Below are 13,447 nucleotides of genomic sequence, written 5' to 3' on the forward strand. Positions count from 1 at the left end.
TATTTTTCTGCTCAATAAAAAGTTTCATGCAACCTTTTTAAGTTCAAAAGTTACTTTAAAACATAAGATGTAATAGAAACCAAAAAATAAATTTATGTACACGTAAGAAATTTTTTTTAACATAACATTGCTGAAAATAAAACTACACACATTTTTTTACACCGAAAATCACACGTCTCAAACATGGTATTAAATATTATAAAATGTTGCATTCATAAATTAAAATATAGATTTGTGAGAAAAAAAATATTAAAAATTGTGACTGCTTGGGATGCGTAAAGGGCCCAACAACACAACCACACAACCACACATGAATCTTATGGTCAGGAGAACAGTGCCATCATTTTGGAATTTAGTTAATGCCTCACGTGACACCCATGCATGATAAAATAATAAAAAAATTACTAATTTATTATTATTATTATTTTAAGAAACCATTTGGTCCTCACATTGATGGGTTCAGAGTAAAATATTATTATGAAGGGTTGTTGTTTGTAAATGATTCGATTAAGTGATGTTATCTTTTTTGTCCTATTACATTTTTTTTCTCAGTTAATTAACCTTATAAACTTCTTACCTCATTTATCACACTTAAAACAAAATAAATATATATAAAATTATTGCAAAAAGTGATTTAGTCAAATGTTACTAGAAGAAAAAAAATCATTAATAGATGATTAATGAGAACAAACTTTTTCTTTACAATTTTATCACTAGTTTATTGTTGTGATCTTTGTTGGTAGATGATGTGTTTCTGTCTTTTATTTGTATATGTCGCTCAATATTTTTTATTTGATTTGGAACTTTTAGTTTATACTTATATTTTTAATCATTTTTTAAGTGTTTTGACATTTTTTTTCTTTTTCTTTTTGTATTTTCTTACTGAATAAATGTTTCCTAAACAATATATTATAAAGGATTTCGATTAAAAAAAACATAGCACCTAAAAGTAAAAGTCGAAGTTTTGCACATGGTCACATGTTTACAACTTGTTAATTTCGAAAATTGAATTTAAAGCACTGTGCACGTAATTAAAAAAAATATAAATTAGACCTAACAATAAAAAGTTTTAATATTATAGTAGTAAAAAAAAGTCAAGAAAAATAATAAAATGTCACTCTCAAATAAAGACAAACATACTCGTACCCAAATATAAACAACCAATATATATATATATATATATATATATATATATATATATATATATATATATATATATATATATATATATATATATATATATATATATATATATATATATATATAATTAACCTTTTGACACTTCTAACAAAAATTTGAATTCTTAATAATTTTGTCTGCCAATATTAAAGTAAGACATGTCATGTGAATTCATATTGGAAAAAAAGAAATCCAGTCATATTCAGCATGAAGAGAAAGATGAGAACGATGGTTTACCTTACTAAGAAGGTCTTTTAATGTAAAAAGAAAATTTTGGTGTTAAACTATTATAAATATAAAAAAATTGAACTAAAACCATGTTATTTTAAAAATACGGATAACTTATTTACATTGACAAAAATGAAATTAATACAATAAATAAATATATTCTTTAATAATTTAATCATATAATATTAAAATAAATAATAATATTCTTATATAAATATATATATATATATATATATATATATATATATATATATTCTTTTTGTTTTGGGTATGAGTTCTTATATAGTCTTGATATTCATTATTATGAAGAAATGTAATTATAATTTCTGATTAAGTAGTTAGATTTTTAAATTACAACTAAAGAGAGTATATAATTTTGTTTCTTAAAACAAAAAAGAAACACGAGTTTTTGTTTTGTTTTGCCTGAAACCATAGTAACAGTGATGGCTTGTAATTCTTATTTTTTTATTCGTTTTGGAGTCAGAGAATAGCACGAGTTGCATGCAATGTCTTGAGTCAAATTTCACGACCCGTATAACTCGGCACTTTGTATCAAATAATATAAAATTCAATTGCGCTCGCATTCTTTCTTCTGCCAGCATGGATCAATCACACTGTTACTTTAATTATTTGTTTATGGAATCAATCTTTTCTTTGAACAACTGCAACATTTTTCCTCATTGGATTGGGTCTGTGCCGGTGCTTCAATCTTCTGATGTTGAACAATTTTTTGGGATTATTCAATTGAACAATGTGCCGAATTACACGCTTTCCGAAATTTGATCAAGGACAGGTTCCTGCAAGAATTGGAGGAAGTAAAGTTGTTCTTGATTTTGAAGTCGATTATTCTTTTCAGATTCATTTATTTTTGTAATTTTAAAACTCCAGCGTTTATTAATATATTCACACATGGAAAAGGTAGAAGAATGAAATTTATGGTACACACAGAAGGAACTGAGATAATGGTTTTTTATATTTATACTATTCTTTGTACGGAAAACAAAACTTATTACAATTTCAAAGAATATTGAAACAATGATATTTGGTAATAGTAGAATACAATCATGAATCTACCAGAAAGACTATCTCAAAATAGTATTTCTGTACTCATTCACTGGTGAAAATATAAACATATTTGATGATTGGATAAGAATAAGAACATAGTTCTTCCTTGGATCCTCAAAGAATAGACAACTTATCTGGAAAATCCTTGTAGCCAAAAAACCTTAAATACAGTGAACTCCAAGGTTAAAGAAGCCTCTTTGGAAGTAGTATAGAGGTAAAGAGGAGAGGCAAAACCAAGGTATTAATGAAAAGACCTGCAACAAATGGAAATAAGTAGATACTCATCAATGGAAATGCATAGGTATGCATCCAATAACCACCATAGTTAAGTTGAAAAATTTTCTTGTGTACTAAATTCAACTGTCTTATATTCAATATTTCCTTCAGAAGTCCCAAGATGATTTTGCTGAAAAGAAAACTCAAGTACTGTCAATTACTAGTTTTGACATTGAAGTTGTAAGAATCAATATTGTGGTCAATAGAAATGATTTTTGAGAGAAAAACAATTTAAAACAAACTGAGCCTAAATCTCACAACTACCACTGCTTTGAAAGATCAAACCTGAAATACCAGTTCATAGCAGTATAGGAGCATGGCACTTACCATTTTGTGAGGATGTTGCCGTAGGAAGAGATGGAAGTTTTGTAGCTGCAATTGAATGATTGAAGGAATAAATGAATTAGCCATGGTACAGAATGGAAACATGTCTTTGCTCATGGTAAAAGTGTTACAAAAGACAAATCCAATGTTGAAGACAGGAACATTGGATATAGGTGAGGAGCTTGTTGGTCAAGGATTCATTGTTATTATTGTTGAATCAATTCTCTAATGCAGAAGCAACAAACGTAAATTTTTTACTCTTAAATTGATTTTGGAGATCAAACACATACTGATTCTGCTTTAGAAAATTAATTTTAACTAATTTTACATCACTTTGATACAGAACCATACATGCACAGAATCTCCCTAATAATTGCATACTGTTATAATTCCCTTTTTAGTTTATACAAATAAGAACTTACATTAATTTTCCATTTAGGATGGTCATTGAGCATTTATTATTTAGAGAAGAGAATACAATGAAAGAAGGCAAGAAGCAAGAAATTCTGGACATTTTTATCAATTGACTGTTGAAAAGCATGGATGAAAATGGGACATAGACATGCCATTTGAGGAGGTTGGCATGTGGGGGAACAGCATTAACGTTGATGGTGGCCTGAATTCAATAGGTTCCCCGACGTTAATGGTTTGAAACTAGTGCAGAGAATTGGTCTCAGTATTATAGATCTAATAAATAGACTACAAATAAAAGGGAAACAAACAACAATAATATCGGGACATGCTTCAATTGGTCCCACTTTTCTTTGGCAATCGAAAAAGAACGCAGATTGATAACTATAAAAGATCAACTTCTCATGAAGCACTATGAAGCTTCTACCAGAATCTGAAACCTCTCTTGAAGCTTGTACCAGAATTTGAAACCATTGCCCAGCTTTACTGAAACAATGTTTTTCTTGCAAACAACTAGGTCATATTACTTGCAATTGCAACAGGAAATGTTGTAACTATTGTAAGCAACATGGTTATATCATCAAAGAGTTCCCAACTATATGCACGTAGAAACTAATGAAGGCCCTTGAGTATTGGAACTTATATCCAACAAATAGTTACTATCCTCCTTGGGTATTCAGGTATGTCCAATGTTGTTGCTTAGCTTTGGTTTGTTGATTAAAGAATCTCTAATCACATGACTGCTTCACTTGAAAATTTGCACAATATTCACACTTATAATGGCACTCAAAACATTATGCTCTCCCTGTTCCTGTTTTTGGAAAAATCAGTTCCTCTTTTCGGTTTGAGTTTGTTTGTATTTACTGGACTTGCTTCAAATTTAGTTTCGCTTTTGTTCTATGCACAAGCCATCCAAAGTCCTTCACAAGTATTTTCAACATCTGATTATCTTTGTTAACACCCTAAAATATGCCTGAAGACATGGACTACTCACATAATTGATGGACATAAGAAAACAATTAAGCAAGCATTCTCCATGATTCAATTTGTCATACTCTTAGATACTTTCTTTGTGAGAATACCTAGACTAAGACATTTCATATTCCTCATACACAAACGTTGTTTTCAATCGACTTTCTTGTAATCTGGGGAAGTGTAAAAGGTTGAAAATGTTACTGGATAAATAGTACTTTGGGTTTTTGCCTGGAAAAGCGAGTATAGAGAAAACTTAAAGCCAAAAGTGGTTGTCTTTTAATAATACTTGCATTTTTGTGAGTTTTAGTGAAACTTGGTGGTGATACCAAGAACTGGACGTAGTCTCAATGGTTAAGATAAACATATACAACCATTTTTTGTTTTTCTTCTATGCTTTGTTCTCACTCAGATTTCAAACTTTTTTTATTAATCTTGATTTTCATATTTGCTCCTACTAAAATATGTTTTCTCTGTTATGATATCAATGTCCTAAATTGCACATTTCTAGGAATGTGACTTTCTTTTATAACCAACATTATCTCCTTGTTTTTCTTCTGATTCTCCTAGTCGTGAGATGATCATGTTATATCTCTTCGTTATGTTAGCTCTGAACTTCAGCATCTAAATATCTTTACCAAAGTTGTTCGATTTCTCTGTCATTAGTTTCTACTTAAGAAATTGATGCTACTCAATTAGTCTCATCAATTTGAGGGGTTGTTAAGTAGGGATCTGTTATTGTTTTTACTTTTATTTGATTTATAGAATCTGCCTAATAATTGTATATATTACTAGAATTCTTTTTTAGCTTATACAAAAAAGGAATTTCATTAATTTGTCATAAAGGGTTGTAATTGAGAATGAGGCCAATCGACTAGAAATTCTTGATAGAGCTTATACATACTTCTATTGCATGAGGATGGAAGCAGATATGAAGATGTTGGCCATGGAGCTACAATGTTGTCATTAAGGTCACAAATGAATCCAATCCCTGAAGTTCCATCAAATACTGCATTTGATGGCAAACTCGGCAAAAGGCAGCCAGATTCTGCATGAAAACACAAAACCAAGATGATGGAGTGAAATTTAAACTTAATAAAAAATATCATATTTTTTATGAATGACAGGAACAAGAAAAAAATAGAAATTTTGGAAAAGAAATTTATCGATAAAAGATTAATACCTTGCAATCCAACTGATTGATCCAAGGGAAAACCCATCAATAGTTGTCAGCATAACAAAACAAGCGTCAGTATCAGAACTTGCAGAAAGGGGAAAATAACAGTTTCTAAGCAATTGAAATATAACAATGCCAACCTTGAAGAGAAAAGTCCTTCAGGCTTATATGACAAAGACTATAAACGTCCTTGGAGACATTTGCATTCTGCAATTTCTTTCCAAGTGATGCAGCACATTTCAAGGCCTGCAGATTGGTTACAAAGCTCTGTTCTTGCAAATAGGACACATAACTTTTGATGGCTTTGCAGCAAGCTGTTTGGTTATGTATGAGATTGCCGCATTCTTTCACAACACTTGAGACACTTGGAAAAACCAATGGGCATACTGAGTGATGTAATATAACAACATTGAACACTGTAAGATGTATGCTTTTACATTCCAACAAATTAGACAAAACTGTAATAATCAAATATAAGGAGACCGTTTTTGTTTTTCTCTCCATGCTCACCTTTGTTTAGGTTGCAATTTGACAGTCCTCTAAAAACACTATTTGCAGTGGATGGATCAAGTTTACTAGCCAGCCAACGTACAACAATATTCTTGCAATCATTGATCCTAGCTACTGGCCCAGGCATGCTATGGTTTCCATCTGAAGTAGACAAATCATTTAAGGCAATTTTTCTAGCAGCATAGTCTATGGCATTTTGGCAAACTTGATCACAACACTCATTTACAGGATCAATTTTTCTACAAGCAGTCAGTAGTCTCGAAGTATCTACAACACTCTCAAATTCATCCACGGATACAACGGGACAAGAGGCCTCAGTGAGATTTGTTGGGTTGACTGAACATATTTTTCTAAGATTCTCATTTGCTCCTTGACCGACGAGGACCTTCTGAACATCAGAGAGGCAGTGACTAGCATGAGTTGCGTTCAGAGCTAGCACCCCAGAGTATTTGCTCGACTGTCCTATGAGGGTCACCAGCATGGCATCAAATTGAGGACAACATACAACATTTGCCAAATATGGAGCAAAGGATGTCCAGCAATCAGTAGCAGTTGTGGTCATTATATCTTGAGCAGAAGAGAAATTCAATGAACAAAGGCCTGGAAGCAAAAAGGAATCCTTGGTCATCTCGGTAACCAAAAAGTTAGTAATTCAAAGGACTTTAAGATGAGCATACGCATTAAGGAAGCACATGCAACAGCATGTTCAAGAAAAAATGAAGTGGTTTCACTATTTGTTTGCAAGATGCCATTTGTAATCCTACTCATCGTGGTAGATTTATATCACATGATGAAGCTAGGAATAATTGTAGAATTACCTCTTAATATACACAAAACCAAATCTATCAAAAGAATGAAGGATTTGATAGCATTTCTGACATAACTTTGTCACAAGAGACTAGCTGCTTTATTTTCCCATACATGTTTCCTAAGCAACCAATAGCTCTTCCATCAATATTGTCCATTGAAACCACTCCAAATAACCACCCTTTTGCTGAATTATTTCTAGATATAATCATAAAAGCTAATTTTTCAGGAATTTTAGACCAAGCTTCTGATAAAATTTTATTTTTGGCTAGTCCAGCACCAACTCTCTGATATATTTCATGCGTTGGTGGGTCTTTGTGATCCTTGATGACCTATGTTGTGTTGAGTGGAAATCTATGTGAAAATTAGTTGTCACTGTTGCGCTGCATCTCACCCCCACTCAAAAAATTTACAACAACCTGATCTTCCCACATCACAGATTGAACCCACATGAACACAACACATTGAACTCACCCATTACCATAGCACTGCCATGTACATCACTGAAGAGGACAAGCTAACATGTTACTTACAAGAACCATATATATCACCAATGCCACTGAATCTACCCAGAAAAAATGGCACCAGTCTTCAGGTACAAACCCATATTGTTGCACCTTACCATAGCCATAATTTCAAAGTGCATCCTTCATGTCTATTTTGTAATTTACCAGGTAATTTATTCTCGTTGACTGGATTATTTGACACCATTTCAATCTACATTGGGTCTTGGCCTTCCTTCCCTAAGATTAAAATCTTGGCTATGGCCCTGCTCCCCACTATTCACCAATGTTATATACATTAATAAAAGAAAACATCTTACTAATTTCTAGGATTAGTTTCCCTATTTTTCATATCTCTTAGGCTTACCCTATTTCCTTATCTTATCATGTTCTATTTCCCTAATTAGTTTAGATTATGGTCAGCATCAATAAAAATTTATTGGTATAGGTTTTATAAGCATCTCGTCAATACATTATAATCTGCAACACATCTCGGTTAATATTAATTTAGTGTTTCATTCTCCTTTATCCCAATTCCTCCCTTTATAACTTAAGCCCCTTACTTTCAACAACCAGCAACTACAATATGCCAAAGGGTAAGCAGAAATTGTGTAAACGAGAACTGAGCAAACAAAAGAATCATAATGTAAGGTCTCACTGACAGACTTAAAAGGAAAAAAAAAAAACCATACCTGATAACTTGGGCACAGAATTATTTGTGAAAGGTCTCAATGGGGAAGGAGCTATAAGAGGAATAAAGGGTTGTGGCTGTGTACTTGGAGGGAAAGCAGGAGGCAACGCATCAACTTTAGTAGTGATTGGAGAGCCCTGAGACTTGTTAACAACTGCCAACATTATCAGCAATTTTCAGTTTAAGGAATTCTATTTCTACAAGAAAACATTTCTAGAAGAAACTGAAAAACTCCAGCATTTCCTAAGGCCTCAAAATAAGTAAACACGCATTCATCATTAAGATATCAGACACACTGCATTATTTATCAACTACATGCAGAAACGTTACAAATTATGTTAGTTTGGACAACATATTCAGCCCTTTGGCTACTATTTCTGGTACCTCATTGGCCTTCTACAATGCACAAAGAACAGTCTCATAAAATTGTATCAAGCTTAACCTTTTTCATTATGGTTTGTACCCAAAGTACACAACATCAATAATACACATTATTCTACCTGAGATGAAGCACAATTCCACAGCTTATGGCAAATTCACTATCATATCTAACGGAAAATTCAGTGACCCAGTCATCAAGATGCAAACTTGAAAAGCTTAGCGACAATTTAATCATTCAAGACTGAAATTCGCAATTAAGGGTCATGCATGTATCTGCAATAAATAAAACTCACCTAAAAGAAAAACAAGAAGAAAGAGAGTAATTTGAAGAAGGGAAGTGGGAGAGAGTAAGCCCTTCATAGTTGCAGCTTGTCAGCAACCAAGGCAATGAACAATCCCAAAGTGAACATTAAGAAGTTGCTCCCAAAGTGAACAAAAAAACTTGAATGCAAAGAGAGAAAATCGAAGAGAATGATGCAAAAAGAAACCCCTTTTTCGTTGTTTTCAGTGACTCAGTCACTCACACAATGGAGTTCAGAAAAGAGAGAGAAAGAGATGGCATTGCCACTTGCAGATGCCAGGCATGTGTATCAGGGATGATCACGTGAGGAGCACGTGATGGATTGAATGCCATGTGAAGAGGTAGCTTGGTTAGTTAATCCCATGTTACCTGCTGTCCCAGCACCCATCCATAAGCAATTTCAACCGTCCGATGCTTGTTAGATCAATCATGCACCGTTCGATTCAAGCAGCCATACCCTATCCAATTAACTTGTCTTTCTATTCAGTGCAAGTAATCATAAATAACAAATTAAAGTATATTTTATATTATCAATACATTATCGATAACAGTATTTTGCATTCCAATATTACGATTTCGGCTATTTTGATATTAAAAGAATATTTTAGTTAGCATGCTTTACTTGTGTTTAAATTCTTGATTATTATTGAATAATCATTACTATGTTAATTAAAATAGAAAAAATATTTTACACAATTTTAAATTCGAACCTTATAAATAAAAATATTGAATATAAAATAGCATTTGATTAAAAGTGTAAGTTAAATCTTTAGACAATAATCATATGAATATTTTATATTTAAAATAGTTTTTGTAAAATGTACGTACTTTTATCGCACTGATTTATAGGAAAAACTTTTGCAAGTATTATTTGTTCATTAATATAAGAGACTTTTTAATTTGAAGTGCATGAATCAAATAAATGAAATTTTTTTAATTATATATATATATATATATATAAAATCATATTTAATGCATTTATTTATATTGAATTTACAGTAAGAAAAAACTTAGTTTAAATCAATAATTGTACAAGATTTTAGAAAAATATAAAAATCTTAAGACGCGATCGAGATGCGAATTTGATTAGTTATATACACAATGATTGAGTAGATAAGACTTAAAATTGGTTTATTTGCAACCTTTATGAAAACAGTGAAAAAGAAAAACACTGTATAATGGACCCATTAATCATTTTGATTCAAGATAATTTCCACCCTATGGACATGCATACACACAGTACTAAAAATGGTAAAACAAAAGTATAATATTAATTAAAAACGTAATATTGTACAAATAATAAATACAATTTGACTCGTTTCTTCTTAAAATGATATTGGAATGATAGAAATTGAGAGTTTGGAAAAGATGGTATTTTTGTGGGCAACATTAATTAGTGGGATATGTATATGAATTAGGTTTGAGTTATCCGATGTGAAAAGATGTCCCATTATGTTACTATTTGTGCACGTAAAAGACCCTTAAAAAATCAACAACTCAAATACTAAATGGGACCAAATACACTGATTCAACAATAAATATATGCATGTCTTCTGCTACAACCATGCTCACGTTACATTTCTTTACCTTATCCTTATGCCCACATTCATTGTAGCTAGTTAACCATCATAGATATTTTTGAACATGCATGTGAATAAGAGATTCTACAACTTAACCTTGAATCCACCTCCCATGTGATGTTGTAATTCTCATAATCTTTTGAAAGATTATTCAATATTCTAGATTCTTGAAAATAAGAGTGACTAAGATTATATTAGAGACTAAAGTACATGAATTATAGGTTGATACATACCCAAATTCACGCCAAAAGATAATCAAACAATACCTTTTCTTCGTCATTTTTTGGTCTCTAATTGACTTTGTGATGGCTGGAATTGAAAACATGGTTGAGGTCAACATATATACTGGCATCAACTTTAGTGTGGGGGACAACACAATCATATTTGTATCCCATGTTGTTTTTTGGTGCTACAATTTACTCTCTCTATTATTTCTTCTTAAATCATTAGTTTTCGATTTCTACCACAAACAACCTTATTTTCTCTATGTAATAAATCAAATGGTTCCAAATAATTGTTAGATATATTAAAAATCTTATAACATAAGTTTGCAAGGCAATGATTACACCTAAATATATATACATCTTGAACATGAAACTAAAAATATGATGAATTTAATAAACAACAAATTTAACTATGATAAACTTTGAATGATTTTAAATATTAAATTTTAAATTCAATTCAATTTTATTTTTGACGAATCTAGAATCTCCATCCTTTATCGTTGTGAATTTGTTAACAAAACGTGAATTTCACTAATGTGGAGTCTATAATGGATAAAAGAAATTATTTAAGTTTGAAGAAGAAAATAAAAGAAGAGTAATAGGAATATTCTGGTCTTATATTATAGATAAAAAATGAAAGGGATTAAATTAAGTAACTAGAGAGGTTCTAAAGTAGCAGTTGAAGATTAGCGCGTTTTGAGCAGTGATACGAGGGAATAAACGTCGATTATTATTAACACTTTAATTAGAATAATGCACTAATTAATGTAATTGACCAAATCTTACGTTGTATTGGGGCAAACGGGGCGTGATAAAAGTTCAAACGTTACTTTTCTTAGTAGAATGATTCCATTATCGTTAGGAGTTAGAAATCTCTAAATGGGTTGGAATCCGCGAATCAATTTGGTTCATCACGGGTTTGGGTCGAATTGGATTGAAATTTTTTTATAAATTTTAATATAAATTTATTTTTGACCCGGCTCACCAATCCGCAGATAGAAGGGTCATCATATTTTTTTATTAAGTTGGACGTTACATGTGGGTCATGTTAGGTTGTTTTTTTTAGTCAACATATAAATAATTTGGATTTTTTTTATTTTAGTTTGTACGTGGATTGTATTAAAGTCTATTTAGATTTTGATTAGAATTATAATTTAGTTTTGACTTAAAAAAAATTATATATTTTTTTAATTTAGTGAATCCATGAGCCAACCCATTTAACCCATCAACCGTGGCTGGCCGGGCCGGATTCAAATTTTTTTGGCTTGCTTAAAAGTGAGCCGAATTAGGTTGGCTCATTAAATGATAACCTGTGGTGGGTCGAGCCGGATCGGACTAGGTTACCTGTTTTGACAGCTCTAACAGCAGTAATGTCGAGAGTTTAGCTTTTGTTTTTCTCTTTAGAGTAAAATAAATTAACTAAAATTATTTTAAATACGATTTTTAAAATAATTAAACTTGATGCTGTGAATCTATAAATTTTAATTTGGCATTTTAAATTTAAATTTTATTTTAGTGTTTCATTTTTTTAAATGCGTTTTTAATTCATAAATATTAAATTTACATTTTATAAAACCTATTTTGGGTATCAAAACTATATTTTTGTAAATAGAGAGATTAAAGTAATACTTTAAATTAGAAAATCTAAACGGGATTTATGTTAGATGCATTGTTAAACCAAATGATTATTATAAATTGTTGTCAACTTTATCATGGGTTGGCAATCTTTTATTGCCTCTAACAAACTATGATTATTATTTGTGGCATACTACAGGGATAAAATAATCGTGTTCGACAATAAAACTCTTATAAATAATAAACTAAAATCAATTAAAATCACACCCAATTTAAAATCAATAAATTATATTTAGTAACTCCTCAGATTAAATATATAGAATTAAAAAATCTTTTGTTACGTTTGAAATTAACTCATTGAAATTTGTACCTATACCTAATATTTAATAAGAATGTAACTTCACTAATCTTAATCACCAAGAAATTTAAACATATTAAAAATTTAGCATGTTATTATAGTTATTTTAAAAATAGTACAATAATAATAAAATCAAATTAAGATATTCATTAAACATTAATCAATCAAAAATTGGTGAAATATGTTTTTGTCCCTTAACTATTAGTGAAAATTTAAATTAGTCTATCTTCAAAACTTTGGACCAATTTAGTCTCTCATCTTTACAAATTAGGTGAATTTACTCCTTTTAACATAATTTTGTCAAGTATATTTGATGTTTTAAACGCGTTTTTCAGCTAACATCAAAGAAAAAATGAGTTAAACGATCTAAACAACTTAAATACTATCATGATGTGTTTGAAATGTCAACTAAATTTTAAACAAAACGTGGTTAAAAGAACTAAACACACATATTTTTTAAGTTAGGAGAATAAATTAGTTCAAATTTGAAAGAGGGACTATTTCTAATTTTAACTGAAAGTTAAGGGACAAAAAACATATTTAATTCGTAAAAAATATATATATTTAATTTTTTTTTATATATTTCAAATTTCAACATGGAAATACCAATTTAATTAACCCACTTAATATGTAACTCAAATGATTTCCAAAGCTTTTATTTTTATTCAAACAAGAGTTATGCTTAATTAATATGATATATAGACGCGTCTCCGCCATTAAAATATTAATCTCTATATCATGAAAGAAATGAAAAAGCATGCACACATAATTCACAGTGATGATGACGAAAAGAAGCAAGAGAATCTCACTTTTTTTTATCTCCATCACACGGCGCAACAAACGGATACCCCATGTGCTTTTCTCTCTATTTATACCTCACTTTTC

The 13,447-nt window shown here is 30.6% G+C and overlaps 1 protein-coding gene across 1 annotated transcript; it reads right to left on the minus strand.

Moving 5' to 3' along the window:
- Positions 1-2,362: 2,362 nt before the first annotated feature.
- Positions 2,363-9,138, minus strand: LOC114168463 (putative GPI-anchored protein At1g61900). Its single transcript, XM_028053287.2, has 8 exons — positions 8,818-9,138; positions 8,145-8,297; positions 6,143-6,742; positions 5,773-6,018; positions 5,639-5,650; positions 5,360-5,503; positions 3,076-3,120; positions 2,363-2,726 (listed from the first exon to the last, which is right to left on the minus strand). Exons 1-8 carry the CDS (start codon positions 8,882-8,884, stop codon positions 2,656-2,658), a joined length of 1,338 nt encoding a protein of 445 aa, XP_027909088.1. The 5' UTR covers positions 8,885-9,138; the 3' UTR covers positions 2,363-2,655.
- Between the last annotated feature and the right edge of the window lie 4,309 nt (positions 9,139-13,447).

This window comes from Vigna unguiculata, chromosome 11 (assembly GCF_037176805.1).
Source record: "Vigna unguiculata cultivar grain cowpea cultivar isolate G323 ecotype 2 chromosome 11, ASM3717680v1, whole genome shotgun sequence".
In the NCBI taxonomy this organism is placed as follows: domain Eukaryota; kingdom Viridiplantae; phylum Streptophyta; class Magnoliopsida; order Fabales; family Fabaceae; genus Vigna; species Vigna unguiculata.